This window comes from Triticum aestivum, chromosome 4D, assembly GCF_018294505.1.
Source record: "Triticum aestivum cultivar Chinese Spring chromosome 4D, IWGSC CS RefSeq v2.1, whole genome shotgun sequence".
NCBI lineage: Eukaryota > Viridiplantae > Streptophyta > Magnoliopsida > Poales > Poaceae > Triticum > Triticum aestivum.
In genome coordinates, this window is record NC_057805.1 from 5,650,550 (window position 1) to 5,672,206 (window position 21,657).

General features: G+C 47.7%; 2 protein-coding genes and 1 non-coding gene across 6 annotated transcripts; all 3 read left to right on the top strand.

Annotated features, from left to right (window-relative positions):
* The first annotated feature begins 755 nt into the window (after positions 1–755).
* Positions 756–9,098, top strand: LOC123095601 (CCR4-NOT transcription complex subunit 3). 4 transcript variants are annotated; one of them, XM_044517120.1, is made up of 16 exons: positions 756–981; positions 1,066–1,197; positions 3,116–3,253; positions 3,341–3,391; positions 3,996–4,085; positions 4,188–4,334; positions 4,472–4,582; positions 4,803–4,871; positions 5,226–5,978; positions 6,340–6,504; positions 6,887–7,010; positions 7,112–7,233; positions 8,019–8,288; positions 8,370–8,504; positions 8,628–8,803; positions 8,886–9,098. In XM_044517120.1, exons 1-16 carry the CDS (start codon positions 889–891, stop codon positions 8,959–8,961), a joined length of 2,652 nt encoding a protein of 883 aa, XP_044373055.1. In that variant the 5' UTR covers positions 756–888; the 3' UTR covers positions 8,962–9,098. The 4 variants fall into 4 exon arrangements, with proteins under 4 accessions (XP_044373055.1, XP_044373057.1, XP_044373056.1 ...); XM_044517122.1 differs by having other exon boundaries at positions 6,887–6,950; XM_044517121.1 differs by having other exon boundaries at positions 3,137–3,253.
* An 8,149-nt stretch (positions 9,099–17,247) lies between these two features.
* Positions 17,248–19,046, top strand: LOC123099338 (probable xyloglucan galactosyltransferase GT19). The gene has a single exon (XM_044521512.1). The coding sequence runs from the start codon at positions 17,447–17,449 to the stop codon at positions 18,890–18,892; it is 1,446 nt and encodes a 481-aa protein (XP_044377447.1). The 5' UTR covers positions 17,248–17,446; the 3' UTR covers positions 18,893–19,046.
* Positions 19,047–19,942: 896 nt separating this feature from the next.
* On the top strand, positions 19,943–20,013 carry TRNAG-GCC (transfer RNA glycine (anticodon GCC)). Its single transcript has one exon. It is a non-coding gene; the product is annotated as a tRNA-Gly (tRNA).
* The last annotated feature ends 1,644 nt before the right edge of the window (positions 20,014–21,657 follow it).

Genomic DNA, 21,657 nt, shown 5'->3' on the forward strand with positions numbered 1-21,657 from the left:
ACCTGCCATCCACGAATCATGAGCCCAGCATGCGTTCCGTCTTCCAGATGTCGTCGATGCAGACCACAATCTGCATCCGCTCCTGGACTACCTCCCAAGCTCCGCGCCGGCGCAGGAGCAAATGCCGTCGCAACGGCGGAGCCCGAGGACACAGGTCCACCACGAGGATGCCGCCGCCGCCACGCCATCCTTACTTGAACAGACTGGTTTCCAAATCCATCCCCAACCATAGAACCGATGGCCTCGTCAGGAAAAGGATCCGAAGAACCTTTATTCAGCGCCTTCATCGTCGCCACCGAAGCAAAGACGATGAACAACCTAAAAAACTGGACTACGAAGGAGTAGAAACGATCAACACGCGTGGATTCGGCGACCCCCCTCACCACCAACGACCGAGGTCGCCAGCGGAGGGGAGCCGCCGGAGGACAGCGCTGGAAGACTGGCCTCTCCTGGAGGCCGCTAGGTTACCTCCAGCCGCCAGGGAACGAGAGGGAAATAACCACATGACATATGTGGTAAGCGATCCAAGAAATTAAGAAAAAATCAAATTAAAAAAAAGGAAAAAACAAAAAAAACGTGAAGAAAAAAGAAATCAAGAACGAGGTTGTGGCCTCCTGCGCGGCTGGGCTGGCCCATCCGGCTCCCCTTCCCTACGTCTCGCTGTAGGCGAGACATAGGGGCAGCGCCCCCATCATCCATTCGTCCATCGATCCATCTGGGTTCTCTCTCGGCCGCCGACGAATAAACGAACGTCATCCTCCACTCCTGGATCACTCCTCGCTCCTCCCCATCCCCCAAACCACCAAAAGAAAAAAAACCTCCCCTCCCCCCAATCGTAAACCCTAGCCCCGCCCGCCCGCCCGCCGGACCGCCGGAGCGCCGGATGCCATGGGGGCCAGTCGGAAGCTGCAGGGCGAGATCGACCGCGTCCTCAAGAAGGTGCAGGAGGGCGTCGACGTCTTCGACAGCATCTGGAACAAGGTCCCCCCCCTCCTCTTCCCCTTCTCCCCCTCTCCCCCAACCCCCGCGCCGGATTCTCATGATTTTGCGCGATTCTGGGGGCAGGTCTACGACACCGAGAATGCGAACCAGAAGGAGAAGTTCGAGGCGGACCTCAAGAAGGAGATCAAGAAGCTGCAGCGCTACCGCGACCAGATCAAGACCTGGATCCAGTCCAGCGAGATCAAGGACAAGAAGGTGACCCCTCCCTAATCTCTGTCTGTCCAGTATCTTTGTTGCCTGGATGGATGGATGGAAGTGCTTCTGCCGCTGCTTCCTTCCTCCCTTCCGCCCGTCCTTCATGAGAATCATCTACTGTCTGCCCCGCTCTTCAGTTCAGTCAACTGTTTAGTTTAGATGCGGCTTCGGTGCCAAGTTATCTGGAGGAAATATGCCTTTACAGGTGTCTGGGGGGAGGTTAAGTGGCTAACTCCAGTCTCCAGCGCTTCTGTACCTGTCTTAACATTGATATTCTTGCTCGATTTTGGTTGTGCGGCGTCGTACTAGTACTCGTGTAGGTGCAATGCCAATGCACTTCTCTTCTGAATTGAAATTTTTGATATCATGCTTGTCTGGAACACGAAATCATTCTTGTGCTTGGTGTGATCCTGCACATAATGATATTTTAAATGGTAATAAGAATAACAGTCGACATTTTTTTCTAAGAACCAAAAGGAGCGAAGCTGATTAACAAACAATTGTAAACATGAGTGGTAGTATAAGAGGCGAAGAATTTAGATGATGGGTTTTGAATGGATTTATTACTTGCGAGATCTCGTGGTCTAATGATGTCCGCAATGGAGCATTAGAGGTCCCCGTTTGATTTTCTGATCTGAATGTGAGTGAAATTTATTTATAGAACTGCTTTTAGCTTGTGCTCGAATTGTACCATTAAGCCATGATTGGGTTAAGCTGTGGAGCCCACAGTTGTGAGAAGGTGTTCTGATCAAGGCATTGACTTCACTTAGAAAGTTGTTCAGTGCAATAAGGCAATCTGTATGGATGTCCAACAGAGTTCAGGAGTTTGTAGGCCCCTAAAGTTCTTACTGACCTTAAACCAAACCTGCCTTTAGAAAGACTTGCTAAATCAACAGTATACGTGATGGTTCTGGAGACGTTGCAATTCCTGATGTTGTTCTTAGGGTCTGTTTGGTTTGAGAACCAAATGGAGTGGAATATAACAGTTCCATTCCAGAGGAAAATAGAATGGTTCAGTTCCTTTCCTGTGTTTGGTTGGAGGGATGGAATGACAAGAATCTGATTCAGTTCACCTCTTCTCTTGGTGATATTATCTCCCATGGCCATGTGCACAATCGTATTTTTGTTGGACAATATATTATTCTAATTTCCAGCAGCATTTTCTTTGCATTTTCAGCGTTAACAATTGTATTGCTATCACTGTTGGCTATGGCTAATTGGTTATTGAACATAAAACTGGAATACACATATAAACAAGACAAATTGTGTAGCTATCACAATTTTCTAAGCACTAGAGGTTAAAAATTACAGTGCAATTTTGGACAGCAGCATGTACCAACAGGTATCGCAAAACCGTAGGCAAGAGGAGGAACCAAGTAACCAATTTGCACCAGTTCACTTGGCATTTCCTAGAACACCCTATGTGCACCAGTTCCATGAAACTTCTCCTCACATAAAGCACCAGGATTTGGAGGAATCGGTGCGTTCCACATCTGAGGGGAATATTCCCTTTTGAGGAACCAAAGCATTCTCGTTCCCTCTGTAACCAAACATAGCAATATGTCCCATGCACAGAACCGACCCACTCCATTCCACTATATTCCCAAACCAAACACACCCTTTGTATTTTATTATCCAATATGTCTTGTCATTTTAATCATCCCTTGTCAATTGGAACATTTCGTGCTCCATGCTTGTGCTACTACATGCTGCATTTTTTTTCTTTGTAAATTGAAGAGTGTTTTACTGAAGAAATATGGTAGGGTTCCTGATTGTTTTTTCGTTTAGAGAAGCAGTTATTCCTTCGTTTCAATTTTGTGGTGGTTGGGCCAACTTTTTTTCTTAACATGTTAACCTTTAAAGTTGGGCATAGCTTATTGTTCTGTTTTTAATACATTTGTGATATATGTTGACATAGGTTAGTGCCTCTTATGAGCAGGCTCTCATGGATGCCCGCAAGCAGATTGAACGCGAGATGGAACGGTTTAAGGTCTGTGAGAAGGAAACTAAAACCAAGGCCTTCTCGAAAGAAGGGTTAGGTCAACAGCCGAAAACTGTATGCACTCGGTCTCTTTTCTGTGTTTGATTAACCCTTTTTTCTTCAGTTGTTATGAATCTCAGCATCAATTCTTATTTCACGCAGGATCCTAGAGAGAAGGCTAAAGCTGAAACAAGAGATTGGCTTAACAGTGTGGTATGTTAAATGAATTACATGTATGCTTAGTCTTGTGCGCTCATGTCTACATGTTGTTGGCTTTCTGTAAACATGAGCAAACAAAGAAGTTACCTGCAACATATATGTCTTGTATTGTTGTTTCTCTTTGGCCTAGAGTATGTTCTGAAAGACACTCGCAGATTCTGCTTTGTGACAGCTGATCATAGACTATTAGAATTTGATGACTAATTTTTCTGATCTGATTGTTCTGAAAGTATAACTTGCATGCACACCCGACTGCTTACATTTGCTAATATTTTGACTATACTGGTGGTTACTTGTCCCTCTCAGAATAAAACAGAATCGTATAGACTATTATTCTGTGGCTATTTTCTTTGATCTGATCACTCTGAAAGTATCATTTGCATGCATACTTGACTCTGCTTGATGTTTATTAATATTTTGATTATATAAAGTCATTACTCCGCACCTCGCTAATGACATTTACATGCATACTTGACTCTGCTGATGTTTATTGATATTTTGATTATATCAGTCATTACTTTGTGATTTTCTGGTGTTCCTATTTATTTGTTGCATGTGTGTGCAACATTTCTAATATACTTTTGGGTTCGGTTTACAGGTTAGTGATTTGGAAAATCAGATTGATAATTTTGAAGCGGAGCTTGAAGGACTTTCATTTAAGAAAGGAAAGCAAAGACCTCCTCGATTGGTATGATCAACTGTATAGGATTGGAAAGTGTTCATGTTTTACTGTCTACGGAACCTGTTTCCAACAATCTCTATTGCGGAGGAAGTAATTATGCATTATCAGGTACATTTAGAGAAATCTATTACGCGGCATAAGGCTCATATAAAAAAATTGGAGTCAATTCTGAGACTCTTGGATAATGATGAGTTGAGTCCTGAGCAAGTCAATGATGTGAAAGATTTCCTAGAAGACTATGTTGAACGTAATCAGGTGGGATTGTCTTCCTGCTTGGCTGTCATAATATCTTTTTTTGAATTTTTTATATAGTCAAGTCGGAATTGTGATGACCTAAAAGCATTGTGGATCTGCTGCTTGTTCTGACTATCGATTTCTTAATCCGAATTCAGGAAGATTTTGATGAATTTAGTGATGTTGAGGATCTCTATAGCACATTGCCTATGGAGAAGGTTGAAGCACTCGAAGACATGGTTTCACTTGCTCCTTCCATTCTTATCAAGGTGAGCTGTGAGCTGTTATTTTTTTTTACTTTAGTTATTGTGATTTTGCTAATAGAATCAACTGGCAAACTTTCTTATGTTTTTACCCCACAAATACTGCTAGTCTGCTATGCTGGTGCAGACCATTTCTCTACCATGTTTTTATGTCGTGCCGCTCTTCATCTTTTAGTTATATGGGTAATTATATATTTTTCAACATCGCTTCTTGTTTGGTTCCCAGGGTGTTGCTGCTGTTTCCACTACTGCAGTTTTGAGTACAAAGAGTCCGACAGCAACTTCACCTACTCAGGTACATGTTATTCATTCCTAGTTATTTATTGAATATCTGTTGGTTTGTGATAAACGGAGACATAGTATTAGTATATCGAATACTCAGAACACAATGGTTGTTATGTGCCCAGTGTCAACTTAGTTGGCATCCTGGCTGCTGCTTTCTTGTCAACCTTTACATGCTAGTATTGATTTATTTGATCATCTTCTTACAAGCAAATCCTTGAATATGAATACACGTGGTTGTTGCTAATTTGGGCATTTAATAAAAACACATGCTAACAAGATTGAGGAATTGGTTATTTCTAATGTACAATCCTGATTACTACTTGTCGATATGCTGATTTACCGACTCTGTCTCCCTTTGCTTCAGGCTACTGTATCAACAATCTCACAAGGGACATCACAAGATCAAGCAGAGGAAACAACTACGCTAGAAAGCAATCCTGAATCGGTGCCACAAACACCACCTCCGAAGGGTGGAAATCTGGGACCATCAGTGCCAGTTGTGCCCACTGCCATTAGTACTAGTGCTGCAGCTGTTTCCGTTTCGGCAGATACTATTACTTCCCCAGGCCCAGTACGACCAGTTATTCCTGCCACAGCACCCACAATATTTGCTCCTTCTGCTGCTGTTCGAAATGCTCCAGAGAGCATGCCTGCTGTTGCTTCAACTCCTGCAAACTTATCTACTGCCGTGAAGGATGATGAAAGCATGAGCTTTCCTCCACGTAGACCGTCTCCCGCAGTTACTGAAATTGGTCTTGGCAGGGGTATTACCCGTGGCTTAACTAGTCAGGCATTAGCTGCTCCCATAAGTGTAGGTCCAGTTCCAGGAAATGGGTCCATTACTGCAATTCCTCCAATAAATGACCTGTCCAAACGAAACATAATGAATACCGATGAGAGGGTTAACAGTGGTGGTGTTTCTCAGCAATTGGTTTCACCTCTTGGTAGTAAAGTTCAACCACAGCCGGTTCTGAAGACTAACGATGCAGTTAGCTCTGATTCCAGTAACACCAGTGAAAGTGCGGTTATTGGAGGAAGGGTATTTTCTCCTCCGGTTGTTCCTGGGGCTCAGTGGAGGCCTCAAGCTCCTGCTGGTTTCCAAAATCAAAGTGAAACTGTACGTACCTTTGCTCCATTTTTATTTCTGAAGTCCACTCTGCTTTTGCAAATGATGTTATTGATCATAAGAATTTTATGGGCATTTCAGATGTATGAGTGCTTCAGCAATTATGCTGTTCTTTCGAGTCTTTTAAGTTCGAACTGATTAAAACAACACGGGCATTTATTTGAAATTTTTCATCATCCCAATCTTGAATTCTTGGTTGTTTCATCTTGATCCAGCGTCAGTCTGAAACATCTAAATAACTGCTTTTCCCTATTGTAGATTTTATTCATTTAGAATGTTAATCTATCACTGAGGTTGTAAAATATTCATAGGGTTATAGGAATATATGACATTTACTTATTCACATTTTCAGGGTCAATTTCGTGGAAGACCTGAGGTCACCGACCAAAGGGAGAAGTACTTGCAAAGATTGCAACAAGTACAGCAGCAGCAGGGCAACCTTCTTAACGCTTCTCATATAACGGGCATCAATCAGAAGCAATTTTCAACCCAGCAGGCCAATTCCCTCTTGCAACAGGTTGTTCCTGCTTTTACTAATAAAAATGTTGTGATATATCAATGCCTCCTTTAGTCAAGAATCAGGAAGTACCGATTAGTTGAATATACTGAATTTTGATTGTCCGCGTATTACTAGGTGCTGCTCTCTTTCTGTCTTTAGGAGTGCAAGTCCTAATTTAGACGCGTCCATTCTAACCTCTTTCTATCTTTAGGAGTGCAAGTCCTTTAGATGCTTCCATTCTAACCTCTTTCCGTTAAGGCATCAAATAAACTCGTAAAGTTTGTAGTAATATTTTGTGTAGGCATTCCTCGATCTTTTGTAACCATCTTATAATATCTGAAATCTAAAATCAATTCTGTATAGTGATTGTTTTCCATTTTCACTTTGTTCATTTTTGCAGTTTAATTCTCAGAGTTCTTCTATCTCTTCTCAAGGGGGCCTTGGGCTAGGGGTTCAGGGACCAGGTATCCCTTCTGCCTTCTCATCTCAGCTGCAACCTCATGAATCCCAAATTCTCGAGCAATGTAATGGCCATGCATTTATTTCTAGTATATATAAAGTTGGAGGCTCATAGTGTTTGACCACTAGTTTTTCCTGTGCATTAAGAATTTATCAATATGTGCAGACGCTGGGCAAACAAAAAGTGATGAGCAACAAGGCTTGGCCGATGATGCTAGTGTGGAGTCTGCTGCAACAACTGGACCGAATAAGCACACCAATGAGGATGACACAAAGGCTCCTTATTCGGTACGGTCCAACTTTTCCATACATGCCTGCTCATGAATTCAGTGAAACAAGGTGAATACAATTAAGGACACTGCAATTATCAGTGTGAATAATCAATAGTGTGGAGTAACTCACAATAATCTATGGCATTTCGTATCTGGATTTTTAAAAAGGATTTTGGGCTATTTTGCTCATATTTTAGAAAACTGGTCATGTGTATGGCCCATCTGTCTTGCAAAATAGAGTTGAACTGGTCACATCAGTTCCAATCTGCATATCTTTTCGGTGCTCCTACAATGTGCTAGACAGTTTAATTCTTAATAGTTTTTGACTGTATAGTTTCCCTGTACTTCTATTCATGTTAACACCTGGGACGTCACCCTGTGTGGCTTAACAGAAAAAATCAGAACAATGTACAGTTTAGTTTTTTTGCAGTAATTATTTTGGGTAGTACTCCCTCCGTTGCTAAACATATGACGTTTTGGTAGTTCAAATTGAACTACCGAAACATTATATATTTAGCAACGGAGGGAGTAGTATTTTAGGGTGTATTTGGTCTGAGCCTGAGCATACCCCCATCAAAAATTCGGTTAGCCAAAACTTTTACCGAGGTTTTGCACTTTTGCTTGCCCATGTTGGCTATAAAAATGCATAAGGTGGCAAAGTAGACCTCGGCATGGCCAAAATTTGGCAACCTTCTGAACATGAACCAGACGTACCTTAATTCTGTGTAGATGTGTATTGCATTTTGGTGTGCATATTTTCTTCTTATTTGAACATTGATTTTTCTTGTACGTTTTTTACAGAATCCTCCAGCATCCATAGCAGAAGGCACCCAGCTATCTAGAGACTCTGATCTATCACCCGGGCAGCCTATGCAAGCTGGCATGCCATCATCTGGTGTTGGTGTTATTGGCCGGAGGAGTGTATCTGATTTTGGAGCAATTGGAGACAATCTCAGTGGAGCTTCGGTAGTTTCGGGTCACGATCACCTTTATAATTTGCAAATGCTCGAAGCTGCATACCACAGGCTTCCCCAGCCCAAGGACTCTGAGCGTGCGAAAACTTATATTCCGGTATGGATGATGCTCTGCTATTTATATATGCACCAGATTTTGTAATGTAGAGTTAACCTCCCTATGTTGTTACATTTTCAGAGGCACCCTTCAGTGACCCCTGCCAGTTACCCACAGATTCAGGCACCAATTGTGACAAATCCTGCTTTCTGGGAAAGGCTCGGTAGTGATACATTGTCTACAGATATGTTATTCTTTGCATTCTACTATCAGCAGGTTGGTCAGGTTTCATATACTTGTTTCCAAATTCCAACTGTTTACTTATTTCCTTGCAGCATCATCACCCATCCAACTTTAATGAAGCTCTTGACATTCTTTCTTTGTTTTCCCCTTTGGTAGAACTCGTACCAACAATATTTGGCCGCCAAAGAACTAAAAAAGCAGTCATGGAGATTTCACAGGAAGTACAATACTTGGTTCCAACGGCATGTGGAGCCACAGGTTACGACAGATGAGTATGAGCGGGGATCATATGTGTACTTTGATTTTCATCTTGCAGATGATGGCAACGGGTGGTAAGTTGACCCCTCTTTAGTCGTTTGCTGTACTAGAGGTGGTTTGAGTGTTGCTGATGCTGTTATTATCGCTCGCTCGCAGGTGCCAAAGGATCAAGAATGACTTCACATTTGAATACAACTTCCTTGAGGATGAACTGTCAGTACAGCCAAACTAGGGCACTAGGGGCTGATGAAATGCGACTCGTGTAATTTTCAGAATGGAACTGTTGGAATCCGGAACAAATTCAATGTAACACCCCGAGAATCATGCTACAGTAACTCCCTGTGATTAAGCTAATCATGTTGCTAAACAGGGCCTGATCACATTTGAATCACATTCCTTTTCAAACTCCTAATTCAAACTTCAATTAAATTTAAAAGTGGAAAATAAAAGTTTTCAAAAATTTAAACAAAAATGTTCGGGCACTGCCAGAAATTGCACTGATAATTATTGTGGAGAAAACACATTTTTATAAAATGCCTAAATACTTTTAAATGAAATAAAACAGAAAAGAAAATAAACAAATAAAAAGAAAACAGAAAACAGAACAGACAAAAAAAAGAGAAGGCCCTCCCCCCCACTGGACCCCTGGCCCAACTGGGCCGACCCCCGGCCCAGCCGGCCTAGCCCATCTCCCACTCCCCCCTCGCCCCCTTCCCTGTTCCCCCGACCGGGGTCGGAACAGGGGCCGTCCCCGCCGCACCCCCTCGCCGGTGACGGGGAGGATAAGGACGCCAGCCCCCCCCCGCCTCCTCGGGCCTCTCTCCCACTCGCCCACCGCTCACCTCTCGGCCTTGCGCCTCTCTCCTTCCCCCCCAGATCCGCGCCGCTCTCTCCTTCCCCACGCCCGACGCGGTCGCCGCCGTTCCCGTCGTTCACACGGCCACCGTGCCCACCTCGCCGCCCCACGTTGTCTCCAAGGATCGCCGTCGCCCGCTGCTTCGTCTGGTGCAGCCCGTTGGAGACCGGAGCCCCTACAACGAGCACACCGAGCTCGTCTTCAACTTCGGACGCCGGCGACCCCCTTCTTCCCCGGCGCCGACCTGCTGCTCCTAAGCCTCTCACCGGCCTCCGTGTGCCGCGCGGTGAGCCTCTCCCCCCTCCTCCCCTGTCTTTTCTCTCTCGCGCCCCCTAGCTGCTTCCCCACGCGCGCCCGAACGCCGCGCCGCGGAGCTCGCCGCCGGCGAGGCTCCGGTGACCTGTTGGTCACGGGCTCAAGCCCGTTGCACTCCCCACCTCGCGTAGATGCCCCCCAGCCCCTCCGCTTGCTCGATAGCCCGCCGTAGCCTCGTTTCCGTCGGGCACCCGTGCGCGCCGCCGCCTCCGCCGCTCGCCGGCGCCGATTCCGGCCAAGTCCGGCGAAGCCCGGGCCACCCCTGGATGCGGCGCTGCGAGCCCTTTCGAATGGGCCTAGCCCCGCTCCTCCCCGAGCCCCGTAGCGCGATTCCGGCCAACTCCGGCGAGGGGCCGCCGCTGTTTTGGTCGCCGGAGTTGCTCCGGCGCCGGCCGCCGACGTGGCCGGCCTGGGGCCACCCCAGGGCCACTGCCAGTGGGCCCCGTGGGTCCCAGTTGACTGGGTTGACCCAGTCAACTGCTGACTGGGCAGGCCCAGCCACTGACATGCGGGCCCCGCCGCAAAATTAAAAAAAAGGGGAAAAGAAAAATGTTTTTATAATTAAAACTAATTAATTAACTTAATCACTCACTAACAGGTGGGCCCAGTAGTTAATTAACTAAAAATTAATTAGTTTAATCTTCTGTTTAACCCACTGTCTATGACAGGTGGGTCCCCCGTGTCAGTTTTAACCAGTCAACCGGACTGTTGACCGCTGACGTCACTCATACGTCATGCTGACGTCATATCCCTTTTCTGTTAATTAAATAATTCCAGAAATTCAAATAATCTTTGAAAATTCATATCTTTTAAACCGTAACTCGGATGAAAATGTTTTCTATATGAAAGTTGCTCAGAACGACGAGACGAATCCGAATACGCAGTCCGATCGTCCACCACACCTCCCTAACCTATCGAACTAGCAACTTTCCCCTCCGGTCCGTCTGTCCGAAAACGCGAAACATCGGGAATACTTCCAGGATGTTCCCTCCCTTCGCCGGTACCACCTACTGTCGCGTTAGGGCACACCTAGCACCGCTCATTGTCATGTCACGCATCGTCATGCTTATGTTTGCATTGTATTTACTGTTTCTTCCCCCCTCTTCTCTCCGGTAGACTACGAGACCGACACTGCTGCTGCCCAGTTCGACTACGGAGTTGACGACCCCTCCTACTTGCCAGAGCAACCAGGCAAGCCCCCCCACCTTGATCACCAGATATCGCCTATGCTTCTCTATACTGCTTGCATTAGAGTAGTGTATCATGTTACTGTTTTTCGATATCCTATCCTGATGCATAGCCTATCCTTGCTACTACTGTTGATACCTTTACCTGCAATCCTACATGCTTAGTATAGGATGCTAGATTTCCATCAGTGGCTCTACATTCTTGTCCGTCTGCTGTGCTATACTATCGGGCCGTGATCACCTGGGCGGTGATCACGGGTATATACTTATATACTACATACATGACACATGTGATGACTAAAGTCGGGTCGGCTCGTAGGAGTACCCGCCAGTGGATCTTTGTGGCGGAGCGACAGGGCAGGTTGAGACCGCCTAGGTGAGATGTGGGCCTGGCCCTGGTCGGCGTTCGTGGATACTTAACACGCTTAACGAGATCTTGGTATTTGATCTGAGTCTGGCCATTTGGTCTATACGCACTAACCATCTACGCGGGAGTAGTTATGGGTATCCCGGCGTCGTGGTATCAGCCGAAGCCTTCGTGACGTCAGCGACTGAGTGGCGCGCGCCGGATTGGACTGGAACGCCACTAGGCTAGGTCTGCTTCCGGCCGCGTACGCAACGTGCAGGTGTGCATAGGGCGATGGGCCCAGACCCCTGCGCGCATAGGGTTAGACCGGCGTGCTGACCGCTCTGTTGTGCTTAGGTGGGGCTGCGACGCGTTGATCTTACGAGGCCGGGCATGACCCAGGAAAGTGTGTCCGGCCAAATGGGATCGAGCGTGTTGGGTTATGTGGTGCACCCCTGCAGGGAAGTTTATCTATTCGAATAGCCGTGTCCCTCGGTAAAAGGACGACCCGGAGTTGTACCTTGACCTTATGACAACTAGAACTGGATACTGAATAAAATACACCCTTCCAAGTGCCAGATACAACCCGGTGATCGCTCTCTAACAGGGCGACGAGGAGGGGATCGCCGGGTAGGATTATGCTATGCGATGCTACTTGGAGGACTTCAATCTACTCTCTTCTACCTGCTGCAAGATGGAGATGACCAGAAGCGTAGTCTTCGATAGGACTAGCTATCCCCCTTTTATTCTGGCATTCTGCAGTTCAGTCCACTGATATGCCCCTTTACACATATACCCATGCATATGTAGTATAGCTCCTTGCTTGCGAGTACTTTGGATGAGTACTCACGGTTGCTTCTCTCCCTCTTTTCCCCCTTCCCTTTCTATCTGGTTGTCGCAACCAGATGTTGGAGTCCAGGAGCCCGACGCCACCCTCGACGACGACACCTACGACGCTGGAGGTGCCTACTACTACGTGCAGGCCGCTGACGACGACCAGGAGTAGTTAGGAGGATCCCAGGCAGGAGGCCTGCGCCTCGTTTGATCTGTATCCCTGTTTGTGCTAGCCTTCTTAAGGCAAACTTGTTTAACTTATGTCTGTACTCAGATATTGTTGCTTCCGCTGACTCGTCTATGATCGAGCACTTGTATTCGAGCCCTCGAGGCCTCTGGCTTGTATTATGATGCTTGTATGACTTATTTATGTTTTAGAGTTGTGTTGTGATATCTTCCCGTGAGTCCCTGATCTTGATCGTACACATTTGCGTGCATGATTAGTGTACGGTCAAATCGGGGGCGTCACATTCAAATTCCCCAGTTGTAAGTTGTAACCTTGTGGGCGAATTTAAATCTAGAGCTGTTGTGTGCATTCCTGGTCCCAGCCCTCACATTCTGAACCTTATACCGAATTAGATCCAGATTTCCTGGAGACTGGGAACTGGTCATGTCCAACGAGTTTGGTGGCACATTAAAATAATGCAACGTTGTTGGGTGATCTTGCAGGCCTAGAAGAATCTAACATCCATGCGGCCAAGTCGCAAATAATGAATGATTGAAACTAAGAAATCACTACTTGTTCACTTGAGTTTTGTTTTTTTAATTAAAAAACCATCTTCACTCATAATGCAACCCGCATCTTCTTCACCAACGAGATGTATGATGTGCCATGTTTCAATTCAGAATCCCCATCTCTGCAGCAGCAGGAGCTCGCGGAGGATCTACAGCAGCTCCTGCGACCGCCACACCTGAATTGAATGAGACCGGAGCAGCAGCTCCGATGCTCCAAGGGATCGGCAGCAACTCCGGCGACCGCCACATCCCCTGACCTGCATTCCTCTCTGAGCGGCAACTCCGGCGATCCACATCACTTGACCTGCATTCGTCAACCTGCTTCCTCGCCTTGGCCTGGGACGCTGCTGCTTCCGGTCCTTGTTTCTCGCCCAGCCTTGTCGTGGTTGACGATGGTCGCTGCCGCTTCTCACATCGTCTCTGCCTTGTGAAATGGACTGGCGCCGGAAACAACTGATGTCAAAAAAAAAAAAAAAACTCTGGTGCCAAAAAAAACTTAAGGCACCTAAGATTTTTTTTTAGAATGAAGACGCAAAGTTGCGTCCAGCTTTAAATTAATAAAGCGATCCAAGGCAGCATCCAACATAGGTTTGACCATAACAACATACGAAGGTACTAAAAATAGAGTGATACAAGTCCACGGGCACTGACGAGGGGTTCCAGTTCTGCCCAAGAGCCTCTCTTACGGCACACCAGGCAAAGCGAGCCAAATGGCACCGAAAGACGACGTGGTTAGCGTCCTTCCCATGTCAGCACACTACACATGACCCATTGGATGGGCCGTTTTGCTTGGCCATGTTATCAGAAGCGGGGAAGCGGTTGCGGCAAAGGAAGATTTTCGTCTTAAGCAGCATTCTTGCCTTCCATAACCCCTTGCTATGTCCAACACCATCCCTCGGTAAGCTTACCGTACAAGGATTTTACGGAAAACTTTCCGAATGCAGTCAAGCTCCACGAGACTGCATCCGAGCCCACGACCACCGTTCTCCCTCCCAGCTTAGCGACCAAGCCATCCTAGCAGAGCCCTTCTGTTGGAGTGAGGTTTCTCATAAAACTAACTGTGGGGAGAGAAGAGCGAAGTACGTCGGCAACCATAAGCTCTGTGTCCGTTGCCAGTTGGAAGAGTGAACCATGGCTCATCCAAAGGGGAGTAGGCCCTAGCCACGCGTCCAACCAAAAGCGGGTAGACTTGCCGTTTTTGACCTGGAAGCTAGCCCCAACAGCAAAAGCATGCTTCACCGCCTGGATCCTGTTCCAGAAGGGTGATCCCTTGGTTTTTGCAGTGAAAAAAAAATTCCCATCCAGGAAGTACTTGCTCGTAACAGGCCAGCCCAGAGCCCCGACTCGTTTTGGGCTAACCTCCAAATCCACTTCGTGAGAAAGGGCCACACTCATAAGTTTGGAGTTAAGGATACCCAGCCCACCGAATTTCTTGGGCCTACAAACTGCAGCCCACTTCACCAGGTGGTATTTCTGCTTAGTCCCGGCCCCTTCCCAGAAGAAGCGGGAGCGGGGAGTGTCTAACTTAGCGTGTACCCCATCGGCTAGTAGAAACATGCCCATTGTAAAGAGCGGGAGCAAGGATAGACTAGGATGAGTCTAGCCGCCGAGGACATAAAATTACCTCTCCACGGACTCACTCTGCTAGCCACTTTGCCGTATAGCGGTTCCCACTCGTGTATGGAGAGCTTCCTATTCGAGATGGGTTTGCTGAGGTACTTGATCAGAAAGCCCCCAAGCTTACAATTAAGTAGGCCAGCCACCAGCTTGCTAGCTTGGCCGTCCATCCCATGGCTATGACCTTACTTTTCAGGAAGTTAATCTTTAGACCCGATAAGATTTCAAAACTGAGAAAAGCAGTTTAACCGTTGCTATACTGTGGTCATCAGGCTCAAACAATAGCAGGGTGTCGTCTGCATATTGAGGATGGGTCACCCCCTGGAATGAGGTTGGGGGACCAAACCCTTAATATGGCCGGCTGCCCTAGCCTTACCAATCATGGCCGAGAGGGCGTCCGCAACAAAATTAAAAACCAGGGGCGAAATGGGATCACCCTGGCGTAGGCCACGTTTGTTACGAAATGGGATTGCCATTAATCGGCACCACCTTCCTTCTCCACCGCACCCCCTCCTCGGATAGCAGGACCCAGCTCGAGATCGCATGCGTCCTTACCTCACCAGGGCCGGGTCCAATGTAACTCGCGTTCTCTCCGTTGTGCAGCTCTACTGGATTTTCTAGCCCAAAATATTTTCTGATCCTGTCTGAATTTCTTTTGGAAATATTTTGGGCCTCGCTCCTGCGCTTAGGCCATCTGTCCCTTTTTTGCTAAGCGTTGAAAAGGAAAGCAAACCTGATTTCAACCGTACGTATAGGATGGCAAGTATGGTGCACACACAAATTTTGGGTCCGTCGTGAATTGTGGCTTCCATGGTCCACGTGAATTTCGTGCCCATGAACGAGTTTGGATGTGACGTTGTGGTCTTTCCCCGTTAATGAAATATTCACGGTCCTCTCCTACTCTCTCTTCCATCGGATACAGACGAATGGCTCAGATGAGCTGAAGACGGGATCAATCCGTGGGACGGTTGTGACTGGCCAATCATAGCAATCCGTGCCCAGCGCGAACCAACCCCGTGGTTGGATTGTTAGGAGGATAGTGATATCCCCAGTCCACCAAAGTTCAAATCCTAAACTTGATATTGGTGCTCGCATTTTTCTGGATTTATTTTAGGCCTTTCGACGATGTGTGTTCAGTAGGAGGAGACGTTTCCGTCCACAATGAGGATGTCTGTAGCGACTTTATCAATCTCAAGATGACATGCCGGCTCAGTCTCTCGGATGTGTTCATAGGGATAGGATGTGTGTGTGTGTTCATAAAGATGAGTGTATGCGCGTATGTATGAGCGTATACGTCTGTACTGTGTTAAAAAAGCATTCCGTGCCCAACAAAAGGGAAGTCCAAACAAGAAAAACCACTAGTCGTACAAAATTTCCAACGTCGAATATCTCCCGCCCTCACTCAATCCTCTTGTGCCGAGAAATCATCCCGCATGCATGTTGCAAATATTTCAGCCCGTCAGCGAGCACACATCCTCCAAAATATCTCCAGTGCACCTCGTAAATCCTGGATGATGCCTCCGAAATATCTCCCACCTTGATGAGGCACGAACGGCGAGACGCTAATTCATGCATGTAGACGTCCCGACCTTTCACGGCAATGCAAGATCAGCAGTTTTTTCCTCGTGTTCCTCCTTGCAACCTGCAATAACAATCTCTATCCGTGCACGAATAGTACGCGAACAAAGATAACGACCCCCTCAGATTAGCACGTAGGCGCCGATGTGATGATCAATCTTTCATCGCTAATAGATGAAGGAAAATCACAAAAATACTCAAGATTGGATAGCCCAAAAACTGGACGTTTTCTGAACCTTGTTAAACTCAAAACTGATCTCTACATGGCCGTAGCCTGTCCGTTAAATAGCCAACACACGTTCCTTCTAAGAAGGAATTACGTAGACGCCACTAATCAACCAGGATAAGTCGTGCCTGACTTGGACTAAGAAAGAAAACTAAAGAAATCCTAACTGACCATCTAAACCGTAACTACTACTATCACACATGCATGCCTTTCATTTCATGCAACGTGCACTCCTTGTTCGATGGCAATTAAAAATTTACCAATCTTGATCCAGTCGGGTGGAGTTCTGAACATAGGCAGCACCTCCTTCGGTTCTGGTTCCTGATCAACATCGGGCGACCTGGGCCTTTTGTTGTATACTCCTCTATGCATTGGTACATGCACTGTATAATACGAAGTAGCATGTACTAATTCTCTTTCAAATACGGGAGCAAATGTAGGTCCACAAAGTTGACGTAAAACACCATCCTTACTTCTCCATGTATTGTTTGCATAAAAATGAGTGTTCTCGTCTGTTACGAACGAAGACGCCCATGATAAATTCGTTAATCTTAAAATGTCGTATCGACTCAATGTTTCAGAGGTGGAAGTGCCTACATGCGTTCATAGAAAATTAGAGATAGATGAGTGTACATACACGAGTATCTGCATTTGTGCCGTGTTAAAAAAAATTCGGACACTTTGCTACGCTAGTAACCTTATTGCTTATAATAATTTATAAAAGGGACCTGCTTACCCCGTAAAAGAAAACAAAAACTCAAAAATACACCCAAAACTTGGTATGCGTCCGATCCGCTAAACTTTGCCGTGCTCCTTACGTTCGATCGAGGGATCCACATGACATGTCACGGCGCGCGATCTCCTAGCAATTAGGGCAAACCTTGTGCTCCTCCTCCTCCTCCTGGAAATCCTCTCCCCCACCGCCGTCGCCGTGCCGGAGCCAGGACCCATGCGCCGGCCGCCGCATCCACTTAACACGCTTGCCATGAAAATTCAAGCCCAGATCCGCTAAACAGGCTAGCCATGCACCCGATCGGCGCGCCCTTCTTACGCTCGATCGAGCGCGAGAGAGAACCCAACATGCATCGCATGGCGGGCGATCTCCTGATAACTAGGGCAAACCTGCTTCTCCTCCTCCTCCTCCCGGTGATCCTCCCCTCCACCGCCGTCCACGGCGTGCCGTTGCCGGACCCATGCGCCGGCCGCCGCATCCACGTGCGGCGCCTCCCGGCGCGCTTCAACACGGACCTCCTCCGCCACTGCGACGGCGCCTTCCCGCTGGCCGACCACCCCTTAGCCACGCCCGCCTGCGCCTCGCTCGCCAACCACGGCCTCGGGCCGCGCACCCACAACCGCTCCCGCTCATGGTACCGCACCGACGCGCGCCTCCTCGAGCCCTTCTTCCACCGCCGCCTCCTCGACCGGGACTGCCTCACCGACGACCCCGCCCGCGCCGACGCCGTCTTCCTCCCCTACTACGCCTCCCTCGACGCGCTCCCCTTCCTCCTCGACCCCGCCATGCTCAACTTCTCCGCCGCGCACGGCGTCGCCCTCGCCCAGTTCCTCGCGACCGACCGCCCGCGGGTCCTCGCCCGGCGCCACGGCCACGACCACTTCCTCGTCCTCGCCGGCCCGGCCTGGGACTACGCGCAGCCGGCCGACACCGACCCCAGGCTCTGGGGCACCACCTCACTGCTCCGCCGCCCCGAGTTCGACAACTTTACCTTCCTCACGCTCGAGTCCCGCGCGTGGCCGTGGCAGGAGCACGCCGTGCCGCACCCGACGTCCTTCCACCCATCGTCGCTCCCGCAGCTCCGCGCGTGGATCGCCCGCGCGCGCCGCTCGCGCCGCACGGCGCTGATGCTCTACGCCGGCACCGTGTCCAGGCCGTCCCGCCCCAACATCCGGAGCTTCATCCTCACCGAGTGCGCGAACCGCACCGACACATGCACCGTCGTCGACTGCCATGGCGGGTCCTGCGCGCTCGACCCGGTGCGCTCCATGCGGCCCATGCTGAAGGCCAAGTTCTGCCTGGAGCCGCCGGGGGACACGCCGACGCGTCGTTCGACGTTCGACGCGGTGGTGGCCGGGTGCGTGCCGGTCTTCTTCGAGGACGCGTCGGCGAGGACGCAGTACGGGTGGCACCTGCCGCCGGAGAGGTACGAGGAGTTCTCGGTGACCATACCCAAGGATGCGGTGATGCTGGGGGGCGTGCAGATCATGGAGACCCTGGCGGCGGTGCCGGAGGAGGAGGTTGCCCGGATGCGGGAGCGGCTGCTGGAGCTGGCGCCGAGGGTGATGTACCGGCGGCACGGGAGCGCGGCGGAGAGGATGAGGGAGGCGAGCATGGACGCGGTGGACATTGCCGTGGAGGGCGCGCTGCGGAGGATACGTGGGCGGGTGCGCGCTATGGAGGATGACCAGCCGGAGGCCATGTACGCAATGGACGACGACAACCAAGAGATCTAGCTAGTTGATCATATCTTCCAGGTGGTCGCAAGCCTGTGATGCAGCAGATGTACCAAAATGATAAGTGCCATACGTGTGGCACGAAAAAACACCGCCCTGCGGTTTTGATGTTGCATATATAGATCAGCCATGACATCCATTGTTTATCTTGTTTTTTGGGTTGCATACTCGCCTCGGCAAAGATTTATGCTCGGTTTGAAAAAATAACGGGCGATGAAAATCAATGGAACACTCGGCAAACATGATGAATGAAAATAAAAATGAGGTGCCATCGGGGGAAACATGGTGGCAAGCGCGGTGAAGAAGGCGTAGTAGCACGAGAGGCGGAGCTCGCTGGCCACGGGGATCATCGCGGAGGTCATGAAGACGTCCTATCTCCAAGTCAATAACCCTGAAAAGGGGTAAGCCGAGTAGGCTTTGCAGTGTAACACTCAGTGAAGTCTTTACCGGGCGGTTATATCGACCTTCGCCGAGTACGGAGTACATGGCGCAGTGGCGGAGACAGGCCTGGGGCAGCTATGGCTATAGCCCCAGACATAGCAACAACTTGCCTTGTTATTAATTCATACAGTGTATAGAAAATCACAAAAGTTTATCACTCAATATAGCACAGCCCCAGGCGTGTAACCTGTTGCTAGCTCACTACACGGCAAAAGAACCAGATTCCAGTAGTGAAGGGAGTGTTGGTTGTTCTTGGTGGACTTGGATCAACAAGTAGTTCAGGAATAAGATAGGAGAGAACTCTGTAGTTCAGGAATAAGATAGGAGACAACTCTGTGTAGTGAGTTCTCTCCTATCTTATTCCTGAACTACTTGAGAGACCCGCTTGCTTATTGCAATTCAGAATTGTGATAGGAATACTTTATGCGTCCTGTCAAGAGTAGACGTTCGATTTGTACTTCACCACTTTCTTTGGGACACGTTGGCGCCCCTCAACGACGTATGTGGACTGAAGATCAGCACCGAAACTGAACTGACATGTTGCCTGGATTCCCGTTTGCTAGTTTTGTCAAGCGTCTTTTAGTTTCTTCAAATAAATTTGTCATCGAGGCACCAGTGGTCTAGTGGTAGAATAGTACCCTGCCACGGTACAGACCCGGGTTCGATTCCCGGCTGGTGCACTCTTTTTTTTCAGTCCTTTCTTTACATACATGTAAGTTCATCTGATCTTGCCACTTATATAAGTCTTTTTTGGCTTTATATACATCAAAAGCAGAGGAAGAAGAGTAGTGAGAGCCAAATCATGGTGTGTTTGTTCCCACTCTTCCAGGCAGCTTGCCCACCGATCCAACACACTATCGTTCTTGCCATGGTGTATGCCCTTTTTGCGGGGTTATTTTGATTAAAAAATATCACGACAACCCTTGTATGTATCGAGAAATTGTAAGGGCGTACTGCCTCTGTAACATAATATAAGAGGCTTGGTAAGTAATCCAAACAATTCTGGAAAAAGACGTTTTTGGTCACTGTAATGGACTCTTAAACCATTTTATAAAAAGTTAGAGATGGAAATTTCACAAGTGATATTTTGTATAGTGAGATTTCTCATATAGGAGTACTCGAAGTCTGGGGCTGTATGTATGTGAAGAGAACTCTTGAAGGGCATGAGGTCAATGTCTAGCTAAACAGATAGAAGAAGTAACTACAGTACTCCACTAGCTAAGATATCTTTAAAGTGTGTCATTATAATACTACTCCCTCCGTTTTTAAATATAAGTCTTTTTAGAGAATCCACTATGGGCTACATACGGAACAAAATGAGTGAATCTACACTCTAAAATATGTCTATATACATCCGTATGTAGTTTGTAGTGGAATATCTAAAAAGAATTATATTTAGGAACGGAGGGAGTAGCCTCACCGTATATTCCCTTTTATCGTTATAATGGATGCCATATAAAAAACGTGTCTGAAAATGCAAGAAGGAATTAGGTGGATGTTGTGCCGTGTTTTAATTCATAATCGAGCCCAATTACTATGACCACCAAAAACAATGCAGCTAGAAATGTCTAGCATGTTTGTTCATCATCACGACATGTTAGGCAGAATGTCTCAAACTAGGAAAAGTATATGTTGGCGAACAATGCTCAGTCACTGCCTAGCCCATTATCCACCGTTAGTGGCACCCACTTGCCTGTGTCGATGTCTGCCTTCAAAACGTCCAATTGTCAAGTGAATAAAGGAGAGCCGAGAGGGCTTTTTTTTTTGTAACCTCACCATTAGCAGCTTCCCATGGGACTCGGTTAGGTGCTAGCCGGTGATGATGACATCACCGGTTTCATTGTCTCTTGTACATGCACAGGACAAACTCATATTTTGACTATCATCAACTTCTTTAAATGTCTTGCCACGCCATCGCCCTCCTCATCTGGTGTTGCCACATCGTCGTCCTCCTCTTCCTCCCCATCTTCTTCTTCCTAGCGATTATTGCATTCTCTTCTCCCTCATCATCATCATCCGTGCTCTAGGCATTGTGATCATCATAGCTTGATGGTTGCTTGATAACACCCTTGCAATGGTAGCCATGGGTCTCATGTTGATAGCCAGTGCAAGACTTGAAAAATGTCAGTGACAACTTAACAAGCACCGGGAAGTGATTGCCTTGCCATCAGACTTGAACTTAACGAAAAAAAGGAAAGGTTCATACAATTTTCTTCTACTTCACCTTTTCCTGAGTAAAGTCTAGTGGTCGAAGTAGAAATACCATTTGGTTTGGCTATACCGTAATCTGTAAAATGAGTTGAAATAAGATCGAGCGGTATGAG